At 54.3% G+C, this 20,642-nt stretch overlaps 1 protein-coding gene across 1 annotated transcript; it reads left to right on the top strand.

Annotated features, from left to right (window-relative positions):
* Positions 1-13,259: 13,259 nt before the first annotated feature.
* TOP1MT (topoisomerase (DNA) I, mitochondrial) lies at positions 13,260-20,022 on the top strand. Its single transcript, XM_015474388.3, has 3 exons — positions 13,260-14,101; positions 18,695-18,879; positions 19,732-20,022. The coding sequence occupies exons 2-3, from the start codon at positions 18,695-18,697 to the stop codon at positions 19,889-19,891; spliced, it is 345 nt and encodes a 114-aa protein (XP_015329874.1). The 5' UTR covers positions 13,260-14,101; the 3' UTR covers positions 19,892-20,022.
* The last annotated feature ends 620 nt before the right edge of the window (positions 20,023-20,642 follow it).

Here is a 20,642-nt window from a genome sequence, read left to right on the forward strand (position 1 = left end):
GGACGGTGCTGACACTGTTTATTTACATTTGCATTTTTTTCAGAATGAGGGGCAGAGGAGTCAGGCTCCGGAGGCCCAGGATTGGCAAAGAATTCCATTACTCACATACTTGCTCACTGTTGTGGCATGCTAAGATTCTGGAGTTTTGGTGTGTGCCTCTACTTAGAGGGTACGCAACATAAATTGAAGAATAAATAACCGTAAAGCCCGAAGGGAGCATGATATACTGCTGTGTTCAAGCCACTTGTCTGTGACAAATGGCATACCAGGCACCGCAGGACCACAGGAAGCCTTAATCAATGGTGGTAATAGCCACCGATGCATCACTGTGAGGGCGTCACCGAGGGACTGACGCTGGAGAAGAATCAACGGGATGTGAAAAAGGAATTGTTTGTAAATACAATCAACAATTTTGTGTTCCTGAGAAAGCCATTCATCATTGGGAAACCACCTTTAGTAAAAGATGCACCCGGCTTCCCAGTGAGGCGGGGCCATCAATCCTTCCCAAGTCCTGGGGCCAGCTCAGGGCTGTCAAAGGCTCAGGGAACAGACACATGTATTTATTCTTATTTGAAGGCAAATTGAGAGTCATTTTTTTGGAGGGAAAGTGAGCAGAGGGCACCTATAACAGTCTCTTGGGAGCAGAGAGAGCTCCTGAAAAGTCTTCTTCTTTGGGGCACCTGGCCCGGGCCCCCGAGTGCCCAGCATGCTCTCCTTGGCCACGTCTGCGCTCTCTCCCTCCAGGACACGTGGTGCATGTGGGGCGGGAAGGAGAGGTCTCTTTGAGCAAGGAAGGTGCTTCTGGGGAAATGGTTCTTTAGGAGGATGAGGTCTAAGGAAGGTCCTTGTAGTCTGGAATTGTGGCCTGGCTCCACAGACATTTTTCTGGCCCCTCTGGGGAACTGGTTTCATCCTTACAACACTGCAAGGTGAGGACTCCCAGAGCACGGCGGTTACTGGTCTGATCCCGGGCAGATGGCTGGAGGTGCCTGCAGGTCTTTCCCCGCTGAGGCCTCCCCACAGTCCTCTTGGTGGATCCTGTGGCCGAAGGACCACCTTGTGCTCTGGAGGAGTAGAGGCCAGGTTGGGGCAGGCTGCAGGCAGGGCCGCCTGTGCTGGGACAGTTATGGACAGGTGGCACGGCCATTCATGGCAGCGCCAGGGAGAGGAGGAGCGGCTGGGGCAGCAGGGCTGGGCCACAAGCCACCCAGAGGGACGGGGCGGGAGGGGCGGGCTCCAAGGAGCGCCCATGAGCGTGGCCTTGTCCCACGCCGCAGACAGCCCACGGGACATGGCCAGGAAAGGTGGTGGAGGGCGTTGGAGACCTTGCCAGGGCCTGTCAGCAGGGTGTGGGGGCAAAAGGCTGCTCTGAGAGAATCAAAAGTGAGCCAGAGGACAGGAAGTGAGCACATGTGGCGAGTTCTGCTCTGGGGGCGCAGAGAACTGGTGGGACACGTGGCTGTGGGGTTCGGGGAGAGCTGAGGGGCTGGCTGGCCTTTAACGGAGGGAGCTGCAGGTATAGGAGGAAGTACAGGAGGTACAGCCGCAGGTACAGGAGGAGGCAGAGCCCGGGTCACAGGCAGGGCGCACGTGGGTGGGGGATGCAGACGCTCCCTGCCAGCTGCTGCTGCGTGTTGGTGACATAGGAAGCAAGGTCCTTACTGAGAGTGGGCCGGGGAGGGGTGCTGGAGGTCACAGCAGGGAAGGAGGGGGACAGCTAAGGACAGGGAGTGGGGATTCCTGGCAGGGGGGCCCCCGCTGGCGTGTGGCTGCCCGGACGCCTGGGTTTAGCCAGGGTTTAAATGGGTGAGGGGGCAGCCGAGTGTGCTTTGCAGATGGACTGTGCCTCTGATAGACTGTGGCACCTAGGAGAAGGAAAACACCCTTCATCCCAAAGACTCATTCCTTTGCGACCTGATCCAGAAAGACTCAGTTTCTGGGTGGAGGTAACTCTGACGTCACAACTGAACACCCTGTTGTCAGGCTGTCTGGGATACAATTTATGAAATGTGTTTGCCGCCTCCCGCTCAGTCAACTGACAACAAGGCTCTTATGCCAAATCCTGGACCACCTAGACGTAGCTTCCCTCGAAAATATATATCATCAGAAAATATGCATCATTTATTTACCAAGCCAAAAAGGGGCATAATTCAGTGGAACCAAAGCTTCCTTCTCCCTGAAAACCTGTTTCTATTTTCCACGTATGACTAATTTTTAATCTCAGTGACTGAGCGGTAATGCCATTGTCACTGATGCTGACAATGGGGTTTTTTAAGAAGCATATGATAGATGTCGCCTTCATGGTATCCTTTTTTGGTTATCGCTCCTGTGGCGTTCAGAATAAAATGAGTTCAGCCTCCGTGAGGCTCTAGCAAATCCAGGCACAATTGTAGATTAGATGCCATCTTTATGCAAAACTTGCCCCGCACACACTTGGCTGGCAGGGAGAGGTCGTAGAGACGACGGAAGACTTCCGTCTGGCCATTATTCACCAAAGCAGGAAAACAGCTATTTACCTAACGCCCATTTGTTAAGAGAGTAGGAAAATGGAATCTTTAATAACGTCAAACAAAGGCACCAGGAGTTATAAAACAACAACCAACTTGTAAAATAAGGAGCATGTTTGTAACGGCCTCCTCTGTTTTCACCTAAGGTATGTTTTTAGGTGGTTTACCTGTGATGGGGTTTTAGGGTCACAGGACACCCCACCCATGCAGACATGAAACCTGGAGCCCTGAGTGCCATCCTCAACTCCTCTCATCCCCAGCTTCATCACCCTGAGCTGGCTGACCTCACCGCTGTCTCCCAAGGGACCAGGCACAGCGTTGCCCGCAGGATTCCCTGCCCCACAAGCTGTCTTGCCCACTGAGGTCCATTCAACGCTCTAAGTGCAGTGGGAGGGGGTGGTTATCTTCCCTAACCTGACAGCACCTCGCCAACCCGGTGTCTGCACCATCACACCCACGCCCACCAGCCCTTCCCCAAACCCAGCCTGCAGGTGCACATGCACGTTCACACACACGTGTTCACACTCACACACACTTGGGCGAAGACCTCCTATGAGGCCTTGGCCCTGGGCTGCTCCTTGTTGCCCCCACTGTCCTGGCACAGTGAGCGCGTGGCGAGTGGGGCCCGGAGGGGGACTTTCCTTATGGTCCGCCTTCTGTGCACGAGCCTGCAGGGCCCTGAGCCTGAGCGGCCGCGCTGGGAATGGGCCCGGGCTGCTGCTCGGGGCACATCCTCTGGGGCAGGGGGGCGCCCTGGACCCGAGTCTCCGCCTTCGCCCCGGGTCGTCCAGGTCGTCGAGCCACCCGCCGCGTTCCTGAGTTCTTAGCTGCCTTCTTTCTCTTTGTTGCCTACTGGCATTCATCTTGTAACAAACACCCCGAGTTAACAGCATTTTTTTCCTCTTCCTTTTGGCTGGTGCCTCTAAGGCCGTAAGTACTCACGCAGAATTGGCAAACGGGCTGTTTCCAGTGGAGTTATGCTTGCCTTCAAGATGGTCAATTGTGAGGTTTAAAAATATAAAGATAATGACACGTAAAACGCAGGGAAACGCTCAGGACTTGTTAACTGAAACTCTGCCTAGAGACCGTTTCCCTGGTAATGGCGTCAGGACACCGAGCACCTGCTGGTGTGCCTGTCGGTCCCGGGGGAGATTCAGAGAGGCGTCCTGAGCAGAGGGCCTGGCTCTTCTCTTGGCTGTGGGTGGACGTGATTTAGCTCTTGCTGTGTTTTAGAGGTAGACGCGGCCAGTGGGACCACCGGCCACAGGTATGACGGACAATAGGCTGCCCCTGCACGTGGGCCCAGGCTCACCCCCTCACCGACTGACCTGCTGCCCACCTGGGCTCCTCTGTGAGGCATCTCCACTGTGTTTTCTTACAGTTGCAGACAGACAATTACAGATAAAGAAGCCATGATGGGAGACGGTCCAGTATCCGGTTTGAAGCCTTTCTTGGTGAAGGATAAGGTTGCCCTCAGGAGGTCGCTAAGAGTCAGACACGACTGAGTGACTTCACTTTCAATTTTCACTTTCATGCACTGGAGAAAGAAATGGCACCCCACTCCAGTGTTCTTGCCTGGAGAATCCCAGGGACAGGGGAGCCTGGTGGGCTGCTATCTATGGGGTCGCACAGAGTCGGACACGACTGAAGCGACTTAGCAGCAGCAGGAGGTAACTGAATGCTTCTGGGCAGACGTGGCCTTTGCTCAGTGAATTGTGATTTTTGTTAATGAGCTGGCTCAGCTCTTGAAACAGCCTAGTCTAACTGACCCGATCCCTGGACTAACGGAAAATAGGATGGGAGCAGCCTGTGTACACACACGAGGCCCAGGTGGTACCAAGCAAGGAGACTGTCGGGCTGGGGAAGACAGAAGGGCAAGCTTGTCACTCTCTTGTGAAGTTTGTGTTTCTTCCAGCTGGAGTCATCATTTCAGTGTTGGCTTTGCATTCCCTCCCTTGGGATTCACATTACATTTTTTTTTTCATTAAAGGAATAGGGAGAATACTGACCAGACGAACCTAGAAAACCCAAAGAAACAGAAAGTGAAGGAGCCAAGTCAAAAAATCAGGAGATGTGGGAAAGACCAGTTTTGAATCGTTCATTTGCTGTTAAATGTTCCATTTTTAAACTTACAGTCTTCAGTAAGTTATATTCTTTTTTTTTTTTAACCCACAAGCCTTTCTTCATTTCCATGTCATCTTGATAGTTTTTAAAATATGCACTTCGTGTTCTTGTGAAATACCTTGATTTCTAATTTCAGAAGGCTGCCTTCTGCGTCGTGCCTGGTCCTTGGGATCGGGCCTGGTCGGGGGTTGTCGGTTATTCCTCCTGAGAACCCTTTGGCGTGGCTGCCACCTGCTTACTGAGTTCTAAGGAAGTCGCTGGCCAGGGGTGTCTCAAAGGCCTGGATCTGACTTGCTCACTTCCTGAGGATCGTGTCTGGTCTTTCCAGGGGCCACCTGTAGGACACACTGGTGGTGGTCGCTTTTATGTTTTAACAGTTCTAACCATTTACTGCAACATGAAATTGTTCTCAGGAAAGCTCTGTCTTTTATGACTCACAGCAGTACCTGAAAGAAGAAAATACCTTCTCCGTTTCCAAAGATACTGGGTAAGCTTTGTTCTGTGTCCCTTTCCTCTGTGCAGGTGAGCATATGGTGGGAGGGGCAGTGACGTCACCTCTGTCCTGAGTCTGGCCTTAGCAGTGGGCTTGGGACCTGCCCTCCCTGGTTTTAATCCAGTCTTCGCTTTCACGTGGGCAGAAGTTGAGAATGCAGTAGAACCACAGGGTGACTGATAACGAGCTGCCGCAGGGAAGCAGTCTCCTGCTTGTTCTGTGAGAGCCCACACGTCAGGCCACAGACCTGAAGACTGGCCCTCTCAGTCGCCCTTGGTCCTCCTTTTCAGGGTTTTCCTTTTAAATAAAGAATCTCGTCAGAAATAATTGTAAACAAGCTAACAATCAATGTAACCAAATTGTGTTTCAAAGAATAGAACCAAAAACAGTTTAAAAGGCATGAGGCATACAGTTGTCACTGACCTTTCTTTACATCCTATTTTCTGCCGCTTTCTTGTCTCAGAGGGCAGTGTAAATAGCTCCCTTTGTCCAGTAAAACCAAGAAAAAAAACCTGATGGAAAAAACCAGGGTAGGTTTGCTTTTGGAAACTTTGGTGCTGGGAACAACTGCGTGGCCTGATGACAGGATTTGCGTTTCAGTTCGTGGTGAAAGGAGTCTAAGCTTTGAAATCAGGCAGTTCGAGCTCTGTTGTTCTAATAGTATTTCCAGTTTGGAATGAAGCGCCTGGCCTCCAGGTACAGAAGTAGCTGGCTTGGGTCCTGTCAGGTGTGCTGGGCTGGGGTGGGGGTGGGCCGCTCCCTCTCTGGCTGCTGTTGCTGCCTCGCGCCCCCTGCCCTCTTTCCCTGCCTGTGTCCCTGGCTCTCCGGCTCACTGGGAGCCCTGGGCGCACTCTGAGCAGGCTCTGCAGCCCACGCACGTCCACGTTGCGCTATGGCATTACCAGTGGCCACCTGCTGCTGAAGTTTTAGGGACCTGCTTGTCTGGGCAGACATAAAGGCGCAGCCCCGTGCTGTGGGCAGAGGCAGGGCTTCTTCCGTGCCTGGTGTTCTCTTCCAGCTTTCCTTTTTCTCTCCTGGAAAACGTCAGAAAATTTCAGAAACTTCCCTATTGTGTTTGTTTTTATCGTGATAACACTCTTAAGGTAGAATTCATTTTAACCATTTCAGAGTGTACAACCCAGCGGCACTTGGCACACTCACAGTCTTGGGCAACCATCAGCACTAACTCCAGAATTTCTGCATCACTTCCAAGGGAAACCCCACACCACTCTTTCCCCTCTTCGCCCAGCCCCGGACCACCTCTAATCGGCCTTTGTTTCTACGGACTTCCTTGTTCCGAGTATTTTGTACAAGTGGGCCGTACTGTAGTGGTCCTTTTGTGTCTGGCTTTTTTCATTTAATGTATTTTCGAGATTCATCCACAGTGTAGCCTGTGTATCAGTACTCCATTCTTATGGCTGAAAATATTTTTCCGTTTGAACATACTGCCTCTTGAGTATCCAGTCATCTGCTGGTGGGTGTTTCGGGTTGTTTCCACCTCTGAGCTGTTGTGAATACTGCTGCTGTGACCTCACACGCAGTGCTTTGAACACCTCGAGGACAGATGCTGGTCTCGTGGGAGTTGCTTGCCTGGCTCAGGAGCTGCCACGCTGTTTCCCAGGTGACCGCACAGTTTAACATCCCACCAGCAACACACGAGGAGCTTGAGTTCTCCGCGTCCCTGCCAGTGATCGTCATTTTCCATCTTTTTTGTAGTAGCCATTCTTTTTGTTGTTCTTCAGTCACTAAATCGTGTCCGACTCTGTGCAGCCCCATGGACTGCCACAAGCCAGGCTCCCCTGTCCTTCACCGTCTCCTGCAGTAGCCATCCTTGTGGGTGTGGGCTGAGTTGGGTGGTCAGTCAGCTGGTAGTGGGACGGCCGTACCTCCCAGCCTTGTCCCTGTTCCCCACAGGGCATGCTCTGTGGGGGTGTTTGCATGGCAGCCGAGGGGGCGCCCTGCCTCTGCCCATTATATCTAGTCGCTCCGTTTAGTTTGGGTTTTGTTCCTGAAGGTGCTGCCTAAAGGTTACTCTTGAAGGATCGCTCTTCTAAGCTGATGGTTCCCTGGCAGTTAGTATTGACTGGGGCAGAGGTGGGCCCGGTGAGGGGCAAGGCGGCCCGCCAGCTGCTCCCTCTGCAGCTCCAGCAGGTCTCCTGTTGGCCAGAGGTGTGCCAGGGGTGGTCACGGCTTCCAGCGGCTTGTCCGTGTCAGACTGCCGTCGTGCTCATTCAGCCCCCCGCCTGCAGGTGTGAATATGCTTGTAGTTCCAAGCACATTGTGAAAAACAGAGAAAAGTCCACTGAAAAGACTGGAGACTCTGTACTCCCTGTTATTTTGAATCTTTCCACTGTTTTCAAAGTGGTGGGCTTTCTAAGTGAGCAGCGGATCTATGTATTTATGTCTAGTTTTGTATTCTAGATCTGCAGAGATCAGCAAGCCAGTGAAGACAAATATTGTGAAAAGCTGTCCAGGAAAAAAGGCCAGGTGACATCTTCAGGTGTTACATCATGATCAACTTTCTAAGTAATCGTGCTTGGGTGTTCAGTCTTGCAAGTGTAGGAAGACAGTGGGGACTTCACTGAAGGTCCAGTGGTTAGGACTCTGCGGTTCCACTTCAGGGGGTACAGCTTACGTCTGTGGTGTGTGGTCTCCTGCAGTGTGGCCAGAAAGTAGAAGACAGTGAATGACCTCACTGTCTGACTTGTCCGCCTTGCTAATAGGAATGTGTATGAGATGAGTCTGTGGAGCCTGGGTGCTCTCTGGTCTCGTGGTTGGTGGATGGGGCCGTGCGCTGCCCTGGGCCCACTCCTGACGAGGGCCACCAGGGCTGAGACACACGCCATCTGCTGAGCTTGCTTCAAGGGCAGCGGGGACATGGCCTGGGTGGGGTGCCCTCTGCTGGCAGCCCTGTGGGGAAGGGCAGGGCGCTGGCCGGCAGAGCGGCCCACTCTGTGTGCTCTCTCTTGCACAAGGTTCTGAGGCGACCACAAAGCCCCAGGCGCGAGAGGAAGTTGACCCTTGGTGCTCTCTGGGTGTCCTCTGAAGACGGGGCTCTGCAGAGCACGGCCAGCGGCCAGGATGAGAAGGTCCTGCAGCCCCGCACCCTGGAAGAGGGAGATGTGGAGCGAGTGGACACAAGCGGGGAAAGGATGGGGCGAAGGTAGAAAGTAAATGGAAGGAAAATAAAGGAAGAAAATCGGAAGAGAAAAGGTGGAAAGGGCTTGAGGAACGAGGAGCCGGGGGGTTGGGGGGGTGGGGGGTGGGGGTGGCTGCAGCAGTGGGGCGTGGGCTCGGCGGGCGACAGGGACACGGGCGCCATGTGCTGCCGGGCAGACGCGCGGACGGGGGCCAGAGGACTGTCCCCTGCGGGGACACTGGCCGATACCGACAGTGGAGTAGAGTTGGTGGGGAGCAAGGGGCTGCCGGGTGAGATCAAGCGGGGGGAAAGACGGGGGCTGAAGAGGTTAAAGAAGAGGATGAAACGATGCGGTGCTGGCAGCGAGGCTGCATCAGAGAGTGTAGTTTCCAGAAAAGACAGAAGAAGGAAAGAGAACACAGGTGGGGCAGGGGCCACAGAAGGAGAGGAAGGGAGACGCGGGAGTGCAGAGCTTGGGGGGGCCTCTGAGCGCGGACACCGCCCCCCGGGGGAGGAAGTGCAGCAGCAGAAGCGACAGAAGCGTCGGCGCGGTCTGGAGCAGCGCAGAGGCCACCAGTCCGGGCGACGACGTGCGGAGGCAGATGCAAGAACAGGCCCGGGGAAGCCACCGCAGGGCGGGGGCAGGAGGAGCAGGCAGGTGGAGATGGTACCCCCGCCCCGCGCCCCGCCGCTCGCCGCCGCGCCCCGCCGTCGGTCACCGCCCCCAACCTGTCACGACCCAGGAGCCCCAGTTCCCCCAGCGCCTCCAGGCCTCTTTCAGGCTCTTGGGAGCCGGAGGAAGAGGTCACGCTGTCAGCGCTCGCCTTTTCTGCCAGCTGTGCACCTGTGGTGGGTACCCCAGAATGCTGCAGTGGGGACCGGAGAGCTTTGATGTGCAGGTCTCACGTGATGCTGGTGAGAACCGGCCCCCATGAAGCGCTTGTTCTGGGTCTGCATTGCTTTTATCCAGTCCTGATGAGGTAGGTACTATTTCCACTTTTCAGATGAGGACCCCAAGGTACAGAGAGGTAGAGTAACTTGCTCACGGTCACGCAGCCACTGAGCAGAGGAGCAGACGTGGGACTGTCAGCCATTACCTGAGCTGTCCCACCCGTGGCCGCCCGCCGCACATGGCTGTGAGCATCCGGGATGTAGCTGGCCCCAGTGGAGACGTGGTGATTTCAATAGTAGGAAAAAGAATGTGAACTCACTATTTTTTTATGTTTATTATACGTTATGTGTGTGTGAAGTCGTTCAGTTGTGTCCGACTCTTTGCGACCCCATGGGCTGTAGCTACCAGGCTCCTCCGTCCATGGGATTTTCCAGGCAAGAGTACTGAAGTGGGTTGCCATTTCCTTCTCCAGAGGATCTTCCCCACCCAGGGATCGAACCCAGGTCTCCCGCATTGTAGGCAGATGTTTTACCGTCTGAGCCACCAGGGAAGTCGTTATATGTTATAATGACAATATTTAAGATATTTTGGTTGAAATTAACTATATTACAAAAAATCAAATTGGTTTTAAACGATTTAAAATCCGTGTGTGGCTTGTGTCACATTTTTGCTGGGCAGTTTCATGCCTTGTGAAGGGGGCTGCTGGTCTTGGGGTGAGTATCTGCTGCATCCAACGGAGTGATTCTGGGAAAGTTAAGATTTTCTGAGTCTTGTTTCCCTTGTATTGGAAACAGGGTTACTGTTTGTGGAATTGCTACTGTGAAGGGACAGGTGAAGGCTTATGACGTGGGTGGGTGTTTGCTTTGCATTTCCCTGCTGGGTAAGGATGTTGAGCATCTTCATGCTTACTGACCATTGGTGTCTCTTTGGAGAAGTATCTGGTTGTTTCTGCCTCTGATTTTAGCTGGGCTGTTTATCTTTTTCCGGTTTAGATGTAAGAGTTTTTTACATATTCCGAACACTAGACTCATCAGTGACATGATTTGCAAACTTTTTCTCCCTTTCTGTGGATTCTCTTCTTATATTATTGATGGTGTCCTTTGAGGCACAGAAGTTTTTAAATTTTGAGTTCACTTTAGCTGTCTTATCTCTGTTTGTTTGTACTTTTGATACATTTAAAAACCATTAACTAATCCAGGGTTATGAAGGTTCACAACCTGTTGTTTTTCCCCCCTTAGGGTTTTATCGTTTTAGCTCTAGGTCTTTAATCCATTTTAACTTGCAAGGATTGTGTCCCCCTTTGTCTTTTGCATGCTCAGTAGCACTTGTTGAAAAGACTGTTCTTCTCCTACTGGACGGTCTTGGCACTCTGTGGAAGATCAACTGGCCACAGGTGTATGGGTTTATTTTTGATTCTCAGTTCTACTGCATTGATCTGTATGTTTATTTTTAATGCCAACACCATGCTGCCTTAATTACTGATGCTTTATTGTAAGTTTTTAAGTTGGAATGTAAGTCCGCTAACTTTGTTCTTCTCTTTCAAGATTGTTTTGGCTATTCTGGTTAGCTTGTATTTCTACATGAATTGCACGATTGGTTGCCAATTTCTGCAAAGAAGCCAATCTTTTGATGGGGGATTAGGTTTTATCTGTGGATCACTTTGGGGAATATTAACATCTTAGCAAAATGAAGTGTTCCGGTCCACAAATATGATGACTTTTGGTTTACTTACATCTTCTTTAATTTCTTTCAGTATGTTTTATAGTTTAAAATGTACAAATCTTTTACATATTTGGTTAAATTTACTTCTGGGCATTTTCCTTTTTTTGTGCTACTGTAAATAGAGTTGTTTTGTACTTTTCTTCTTAAGTTATTCACTACAGGTATAAAGAAAGAAAATTGATTTTCGTGTATTGATCTTGTACCTCATAACTTTGTTGAATTAACTTACTAGCTCTAATAACTTTTTTTTGTAGAATCTTATTGGTTTTCTATACACAAGATCCTGCCACCTGCAAATAAAGACAGTTTACTTCTTCCTGTCAAACTTTGATATATTTTAGTCACTTTCCTGCGTGTGTGCTCTGGCTAGAGCCTCCAGGACTGTGTTGAATAGCAGGTCTGGTTCTGATCTTGGGGCCGAGGCACCTTGGAGTGTCACATAGCCGTGGGGTGTCTGGCTGCTCTCAGGTGGAGGTTCCCTCCAACCTAGTTTCTTGAATTTTTTTTTTTTTTTTTACTTTTATCATGAAAAGGTGTTGGACTTTTTGTCAGATGTTTTTTACTGCTTCCTTTTAGATTTCTTACAATTCTTGTCTTGCCACATTTCCATTTACAGAATTGCAGTCTGGATTTGAAAACACAGTGGCTTCAGGATTCTGAAGGTGCAACATGTACTTGATCTTAGAAAGATTGTAAGAGAAATATGCAAGGCCTCTAAGCACATCTGGCAGAAGGTGGCCTTAAGGAGCACCAGCTGCTGCTGTCCTAGTGCGTGTTCAGTCAGCGGTGCGTGGCTCATTCCAAAACTGGGGTGACCCTCACCATGGCCGCCTGGGTGCTGAGAACCAGCCCTTGCAGCTGTGCAGCTCTGCACCAGTGCTTCAGCCACTGGATGTCCGTGGGGACTGAGGGACTGGTGGCAGGGGTGGGGTTACTAGGGATGTGGGGGTAGGCTTGTGTCTGTGGAAGCCCGGCTACCCCTTGGGCGGGGGCACTGGCAGGCGTGCCTGGGCCTGCTGCGAGTGTTCTGGGTGCACGCTGACAACTGCGCGTGTCCACCTCCCGCAGTCCCTAAGCCCCATCTCACAGATGCAGGAGGTTGACGCGGTTGACAAGTGGTGGACCTCTGCCCTGTGCTGGCAGCTCTCCGGACCGGGCGGCCCCAGAGGGCTTGTCGCTGGACCGTCCTGCCCAGGGTGGGAGCCGGGGTCAAATCCAGGGACAGCGGTACAAGAGGACGGGCTCAGGAGCACGGGGTGACAGCGAGGGGCTGGTCCGCAGTGTGGGGCCGCGCGGGGCCGCCTTGGAGGTGGCGCTGGTGTTTGCACGGTGCCCTGACCCAGCTTCACCTGTAGGGCCCTCCGACAGCATGGAGGTGCCCCTCCTCCATGTCTGGCCCGGTGTGCAGGCGAGAGTGTGATTACGGAGGACCTACCAGGAGCCCTCGGGAGCTGCTGGGCACGCGCTGAAGCCCTGCCCCTGGGTGTTCCTGCAGCCCCTAATGAGTGCGGCCCCTTGCTGTTCCCAGGCCACCATGGGGAGGAACTGCGCGCGGGTCGCGGGGCCGCGTGCGCATCCTGCGGCTGTCGGCCACGGTCTGGGGACGGAGGGGTCGGCGGGACGACTTGAATCCAGGGCCTGTCCGCGGCGTCGGGAGGCTGTCCCGAGAGCTCAGGGCGGAGGAGCAAGGCGGGGACAAGGGACCGCGTGGGGGCCGCATTTCCCTGCCTGGGCCCGCCGTGGGGCCGGGAAGACGCCCCGCGGAGGAAGAACATCTCCCAGGGCCAGGCTGCCCTGTGCTCGGCAGGCGCGGCTCCGCTGCGGGGGCGGGCCGGGGCTTTTGCACACGGCCCCTGAAGAGCAGGGTGCGTCCCGACGTCCCCCAAGGCCTTCAGCCCTGGCAGAGAGGGTCGGCCGCCGAGCCGGTGAGGTGAGCGAAGACCACGGGCGAAGGCGCAGGGAGGGCGCGTCCCGGCTCCTCCCAGACCCCTGACCTCTGCTGCTGGGCGGGGCGGGAGCGCAGTGAAGGGCGCGCGTGGTCCTGGGTTTCCCCCGAAGGTGACCTTAGGCCTCAGGTGCAGCGCGTGATGTTTCCGAACGTGCCTGAGGGGTGCAGCCCCCCCTTCTCACCCCTGCTCCCCAGGGGGCCCCCATTTGGAGATTTCTTCCTCCGTTCGGCTTTGGTAAGATCTGTTGCTCATGTAGCTGTGCGTGGCCTCAGCGCCGTAGTGTGGTTTTGAACCTGATGGGTGTGCTCTGACACGGGCCTCTCGTCGCACTGGACTCCCAGTTTCTTAGTTTCCAGGAGCTTCAGTCCATTCATTCTGATCGTGGGCACAGAACGTGCGATCAGTCCCCCTAGTGGCCGTTGTGCTCCGAGCTGAGGCTTCCTTCTGCCTGCGGTGCTCCCGGGCTCTTTCCTGGGGGATGTGGGCAGAGGCCCTGTGGTCACACGGGGGCTGAGTTGTGAGGGGGTGTGGAGTAGAGCGAGGGCGGCGGGCTTCTCCTCTGCATGAAATGCCACCTTTCCAGAGAGCAGGGTGGGTTCACTCCTGCATGGCGCTGCGCTCAGGAGCTCCTATTGGAGCTCTGTTAACCTAGTGCTTCCAGGGTAGTCTCACTGAGTGTAATCCACGTGGCCCCTGCTGTGACTCAAGTGCTGTCAGCACATTCCCACCGCAGCCAGTAAAGAGTCTGCCTCTGGGGGCTCGGGCCCTGCTGGGGGCGGGGAGGGAGCGTCCGAGGAATAGAGGGGTGAGGCCCGAGTGTGAAGCCTGGCAGGGTTGTAGTGGTCCTTTCGCTGGAGCACCCTCAGTAGATGCATTCCAAGAAAAAGCTTCGAGTTGCGGTTGTCAACTTTGCGCAAGCAGGTTGGACAAGTAGTTGCGCAAGTAGGAGGAGTCCCCCGGGACTCCTCCCTTTGGGCCTGGGAGATGCGGTGTGTTGTTTAAAGAGGGGCGTGGCCTGAGGCTGGGCAGGATCCATCCTGGCGCCCCGCCCCCAGCAGGGAGACCTGGCCCCTCGCCTGATTCAGCCGGGGGTGGAGTCTACGGGGCTGCGAGGAGGGCCTGTGCGCAGTGTGAGTGTAGGAACGTTCTAGCGTGTCCTCCAGGAGGGAAGAGGAGAAGAGCCCGGGCGGCGTGAAGTGGACGCAGCTGGAGCACAGAGGGCCGTGGTTCGCGGCCCCCTACGAGCCCCTTCCTGAGGGAGTTCCTTCTACGACGGTGAGGACCGCCCCGGCGGCTCAAGTGGCCGTGGGTAGGGCCGCCTTAAGCATCCGGTAACTGGCCACCTAGGCCAGCTCTGTCGGTGGCTCTCCCACCTGGGTCCGGGCTGACCCGTGTACCTGGAGCCAGGCTAGGCCACTTCCAAGTCTGGTCGCTGGCAGGCTTTCCCGGCTCCTGCAAGGCGCCGCCCCAGGGAGGCCTCTGGTGCCCTCTGCTCTTTCGCTGGGGCTCTTGCATCACTTGCCTGCTTGGGGGCCTGGTGACCCCGTGGTGACCCCTGGGTTCCTGCTGGGTTGCAGGAACCTGTCCCTGAGGGACGCTCAGCCAGCACACACACGCAGCCACCTCTTTTCCTTGACCCCTGCAACGCCGTTGATGTAGGTTTCGGTTTAGAATCTGTTTTCCAGAGCTAGACTAGGTTCCATGGCTGTCAGAACCAGCTCTGCCCCTTAAGGGCACCTGGGCGGCCCAGCTGTGGGGAGGCGGATGCTAGCAGGGCAGTAACTGAGCCCCTTGGGCCTGGTTCTGTCGTCTTCACCTTTTCTTCAGAAGCTAGTTTGGGGAAGAACTGTGTTCTTTTATCACGACCGCCTTCTTCTTACCATCAAACTAATGTGTGTTTGTATTTATTTTTCCAACGTTCTGTGATAAAAGTTCTCAAACGCACAACGGCGGAGAGAACTCCGTGGTGAAGGCCCTCCCCGCACCGGCCGTCATGCTCCTGAGCTGGACCCTCTTCTCCACTGAGCTGTCCCTAGTGCCGGCGCTCAGAGTAAAATGTTGGAAGTCACAGGGCAAACGGGAAGGTGTTTAAAGGCTGCAGCTGCTACAGTTAATCACACGTCTGCTCTGGAGCCTTTAGTTTTGCTTCTGTTAAGTGGTGATGTGCATCCTCACACTTCAGGTGTTGTTGATCTGGAAACTTCGACGTGAGCGTAGCAGCAAAGTAAATCATTCAATTCGGTTCGGTCGCTCAGTCGTGTCCGACTCTTTTCGACCCCATGAATCACAGCACACCAGGCCTCCCTGTCCATCACCAACTGCCAGAGTTCACTCAGACTCACATCCATTGAGTCGGTGATGCCATCCAGCCATCTCATCCTCTGTCGTCCCCTTCTCCTCCTGCCCCCATCCCTCCCAGCATCAGGGTCTTTCCCAATGGGTCAATTCTTTGCATGAGGTGGCCAAAGTACTGGAGTTTCAGCTTTAGCATCAGTCCTTCCAATGAACACCCAGGACTGATCTCCTTTAGGATGGACTGGTTGGACCTCCTTGCAGTCCAAGGGACTCTCAAGAGTCTTCTCCAACACCACAGTTCAAAAGCATCAATTCTTTGGCGCTCAGCTTTCTTCACAGTCCATAGATGACCACTGGAAAAACCACAGCCTTGACTAGATGGACCTTTGTTGGCAAAGTAATGTCCCTGCTTTTCAATATGCTATCTAGGTTGGTCATAACTTTCCTTCCAAGGAGTAAGCGTCTTTTAATTTCATGGCTGCAGTCACCATCTGTAGTGATTTTGGAGCCCCCCAAAATAAAGTCTGTCACTGTTTCCATTGTTTCCCCATCTATTTGCCATGAAGAGATGGCACCGGATGCCATGATCTTCGTTTTCTGAATGTTGAGCTTTAAGCCAGCTTTTTCTCTCTCCTTCATCAAGAGGCTTTTTAGTTCCTCTTCACTTTCTGCCATAAGGGTGGTGTCATCTGCATATCTGAGGTTATTGATATTTCTCCAAGCAATCTTGATTCCAGCTTGTGCTTCTTCCAGCCCAGCATTTCTCATGATGTACTCTGCGTATAAATTAAATAAGCAGGGTGACAATATACAGCCTTGATGTACTCCTTTTCCTATTTGGAACCAGTCTGTTGTTCCATGTCCAGTTCTAACTGTTGCTTCCTGACCTGCATATAGGTTTCTCAAGAGGCAGGTCAGGTGGCCTGGTATTCCCATCTCTTTCAGAATTTTCCACAGTTTATTGTGATCCACACAGTCAAAGGCTTTGGCATAGTCAATAAAGCAGAAATAGATATTTTTCTGGAACTCTCTTGCTTTTTTGAGGATCCAGCAGATGTTGGCAATTTGATCTCTTGTTCCTCTGCCTTTTCTAAAACCAGCTTGAACATCTGGAAATTCACAGTTCACGTATTGCTGAAGCCTGGCTTGGAGAATTTTGAGCATTACTTTACTAGCATGTGAGATGAGTGCAATTGTGCGGTAGTTTGAGCATTCTTTGGCATTGCCTTCCTTTGGGATTGGAATGAAAACTGACCTTTTCCAGTCCTGTGGGCACTGCTGAGTTTTCCAAATTTGCTGGCATATTGAGTGCAGCACTTTCACAGCATCAGCTTTCAGGATTTGAAATAGCTCAACTGGAATTCCATCACCTCCACTAGCTTTGTTCGTAGTGATGCTTTCTAAGGCCCACTTGCCTTCCCATTCCAGGATGTCTGGTTCTAGGTGAGTCATCACACCATTGTGATTATCTGGGTTGTGAAGCTCTTTTTTGTAGTTCTCCTGTGTATCCTTGCCACCTCTTCTTAATATCTTCTGCTTCTGTTAGGTCCATACCATTTCTGTCCTTTATAGAGACCATCTTTGCATGAAATGTTCCCTTGGTATCTCTAATTTTCTTGAAGAGATCTCTAGTCTTTCGCATTCTGTTGTTTTCCTCTATTTCTTTGCATTGATCACTGAGGAAGGCTTTCTTTCCTCTCCTTGCTATTCTTTGGAACTCTGCATTCAGATGCTTATATCTTTCCTTTTCTTCTCTGCTTTTCGCTTCTCAGTAAATCATTAAAGCAGGACAAATGTAGCACCTGTGGCTGCCTTCTGCAGGGGCCTGGCACGTGCTCCAGGATGTTCAGGTGTGATCGTCTTCTTAAATTGAGCGTGTGCTTCGGAATTTAAAAAATCAGAGCTCCGTGGTCTTGGCGAGTGTATAACCTGATACAGCACAATGTGTGTAACAAAGAGTGATTTAAAGGGCAGGACGCTGTGCGCAGCAGGGTGAGGGCCAGCCCCCTGCATCCGCGTATCTTCCCACGTCTGCAGGGAAGCCCTTAATGTGAGCTTAGCAGCAGAGGAGGTTGCTACGTTTTATGGGAAAAAGTTGGATCGTGAGTATACAAAAGAAGTCTTCCAAAACAACTTCTTCAGTGACTGGCGGAAGGTATGCCCTGCGTGGCCACGGTCTCGGGCTACCAGACGCTGGCCCGCCTTCCCCTCTCTGCTGCCCCTGCAGGGGCAGGCAGAGCCAGGCTTGGGAGAGGGAGGTTGTGGGGGGCCCGGAGGGGCATTTCCTGCCCGCTGGGAAGCTCTTTGAAGACAAGGTGCTGGGTGGGTCTGTGCACACCTGCACCCGCCTTGGCTTTGCCTGTGGACTCTGCACCCGGGCCCTTCCGGCTGCTCCAGGCCAGGCCCTGGGGCCACTTGTGTGCCTTTTCTGGCTGCTGGGCACCTGGGTGCTTCACAGGGCGCTCTGGGGCCGTGCACCCCCTTCTCCACAGGTGCCTAGGGGATGGCTGGGCCACGGGCTGTGTGTGTGTGTGTGTGGCTGAATTAGGGGCTGCCAAGCACGTGCGTGTTCCCACCACTTGTGGGGTGGCAGGCCGCCTACACTCATAGTGAGTGAAGGGCCCGTTAGTGCCGTGCAGTCCACACGGTAGCTGGTGGGGACCGTTCTTCGGATGCAGCCACGTGGCCCAACTCAGGGCCACTGGGAGGAAGCTCTGGCACCTCAGCTCACTGCCTACACGCCTGGGCAGCTACCTGAAGGGGCTCTCTTGGGGGACAGTTGCAGAGGCTGCCGGTCAGGGTGGCCTTGGTGTCTGTTCCTCCTGCTTCTGGGACATCACCATTCCCTGTGGAGTGGGACCCCCGCCGCAGAGGGGGAGGGTGCCCGCTGCCTGTGTGACCCTTGCCTGCGTTAGATGATGGGAGTATATGGTTTCGTGTAGGAAATGACAGCAGAAGAGGGGAGGGTCATCAAGCACCTGGACAGGTGTGACTTCACGGAGATCCACAGACACTCTGTGGACAAGACTGCTTCCCAGAAGGCCCTGTCCAGGGAGGAGAAGCAGGTCAGGCTGCCCCAGGGCTCAGTCTGGCTTGGGCTTCTGGGGTCTCGTGTGGGAGGCAGCTGGTGGTGCAGAAAACGACCCCATCTCTCACAAAAACTGCTCCTGAGGGATTTTTCTAGATGAGCCCCAAGAGAGAGTGGTGAAGGGGACTTTGATTCCGCTCTGTTATTCTCAGCTGATTTTGAGTTATGTGCCCCTAACCTGGACGTATTTAAGAAGTGCTGTGTCCACCTGGAGCACGTGGAGCAGCGACCCTGCCGTAAGGACCAGCGGGCCCGTACTTCCCACTCGCGGTGACAGCGGACCGTCACGGCCACGCCCTGTGCTGGGCCTGCTTCCTCGCTGGGCTGCGCAGGCTGCTGCAGCGGTGAAGGGGCTCTGACTAGTCCTGCTCACGTGGCAAGCGTCCTGTCTCTTCACCACTAAGGCCGACATGGTGTTTTATTAATGCAGAAGCTCAAAGAAGAGGAGGAAAAACTTCAGCAAGAGTTTGGCTGCTCTATTTTAGATGGGCACCGCGAGAAGATTGGCAGTTTCAAGACAGAGCCCCTGGTCAGTCCGAGGCCGGGGCGACCACCCCAAGATGGAGAGGCTGAAGAGGAGGGTCCTGCCGGAGGACGTAGTCATCAACTGCAGCAGATGCCCGTGGCCCCGCCCCTCACCTGGGAGGGGGCTTCCCTGGTGGCTCAGCTGGTAAAGAATCCTCCTGCAATGCAGGAGCCCCCGGTTTGATTCCTGCGTTGGGAAGATCTGGTGGAGAAGGGATAGGCTACCCACTCCAGGATTCTTGGGCTTCCCTGGTGGCTCAGATAGTAAAGAATCCGCCTGCAAAGCAGGAGACCTGGGTTCAGTCCCTGGGTTGGGAAGATCCCCTGGAGAACAGAAAGGCTACCCACTCCAGTATTCTGGTCTGGAGAATTCCAGGGACTGAATAGTCCATGGGGTCACAAAGAGTCAGACAGGACTGAGCAACTCTCACTTTCTCACCTGGGAAGGGGCCTGACGCAGGGTGTCCCACCGTCACTCCAGGCTCTGTGGGGTGGACTGGAGGGCGCCTTCCCTGCAGAGGAACGTGTCCACAGCAGCCTGGGTGCTGTTTGCTGAACCAGCCCTCGTCACCCTACCCCACGCTTGAGATTCTACCCCACTGGGAGCACACGTCTATGTACTTTGAACGGTTTTCCATGGTTCAAGTGGTGACAGGCGTGCAGGAGCTCCTGTCCTTCCACTGCAGGGGTCACAGCCGAGCTGGGCCGGCAGGTGCACCCTAGGAGCCCAGGCCTGTCGGGCGTGCAGGGCCACCTGTGACCCTTGCAGCTGCCATGGCTCGCAACACATGGGGTTCACCCCCGGGGCAGCTCTGAAGGAGCCTGTCATGGGCAGGAGCTGAGGGCCAGGGGTGGTGGCACAAGGGAGCGGCTTGGGCAACAAGATGGCTCTGAGACGGACTTAGCACTGGCGGTACCCACGGCCGTTGGAGAAGAGGGCGTCTGGCTGGTGTGTCGGGGTCCTGATCGTTGGATTTGGGTCGCTCTCCTTCTGCAGGGACTCCACAGTACCTGAGCCCCCAGCTGGCCCCCAGTGGAAGGAGGTCGGGTGCGACTGCACAGTCATGTGGCTGGCAGCATGGACGGAGAACGTGCAGAACTTCATCAAGTACGTCACGCTGAACCCCGGCTGCAAGCTGAAGGTGCGCCGGGTGTGACCTTGCTTTCCCTGGCCTAGCCCGGCCACTTAGGCAGGGAGTCCCTGAGATCGTAGGCATTCACTGGCCAGTTTTGGAATCACAGTGTGTCCAGTGGCCATTGGTCTTAAAAAATAAGGAATTTAAGTTTACGCCGTCTTTAACTGAGTTTGGAGTCTGCTTGCCTGCCCTGAGTGGAGCAGGTTAAGAGGGGGCCCAGGAGGAGAGTCAGCAGTTCCCTGTTTGAAGGGGGCTCCTTGCTCCTTTTTTGCGGGGAGAGAGACTGGGGGAAGTACGAGGCGGCTTGGCGCTTGAAAGGCGCTGTGGGCAAGATCTGTTCCCAGTACCGGACCGCCGGGACGTCTCCAGAGATGAGGACCAGACAGCGCGCTGTGGCCCTTTACTTCATCAACAAGGTGCGGGGGTTCCTGAGCCTCCCCCGGGCTCCTTACGGTGCTCTGGTTGGTAGCAAAGGCTGGGTTAGATGGACGGGGGTGGACAGTGGGCCTTCTGTGTTCTGAGCCGGTGCCCTGGGCCGGGGGAGGGGCGGGCGTGTGCCCGTCTGTGCGTGTGTCCCCAAGGGCACATGCGCCATGCCCTGATGGGGGTCCGCCCGGCTGGCGCTGCAGACCGGGAACGGGGAGGAGGGCGGCGGACTTGGTGGCTGCTGCTCCCTCCGTGTGGAGCACTTACAGCTGTACCCAGAGGCCAGCGGCTCCCCGGACGTTGTGGAGTTTGACTTCCTGGGGAAGGATTCGATCCGCTCCTACAA

This window comes from Bos taurus, chromosome 14 (assembly GCF_002263795.3).
Source record: "Bos taurus isolate L1 Dominette 01449 registration number 42190680 breed Hereford chromosome 14, ARS-UCD2.0, whole genome shotgun sequence".
Lineage (NCBI taxonomy): Eukaryota > Metazoa > Chordata > Mammalia > Artiodactyla > Bovidae > Bos > Bos taurus.

Excerpts from the sequence above, each read along its gene's own strand:
- TOP1MT (XM_015474388.3), top strand. The coding sequence starts at position 18,695 with ATGGGCACCGCGAGAAGATTGGCAGTTTCAAGACAGAGCCCCTGGTCA. Across the intron at positions 18,880-19,731 it reads CTTCCCTGGTGGCTCAGCTG|GGACTCCACAGTACCTGAGC; the intron begins GTAAAGAATCCT and ends CTCCTTCTGCAG.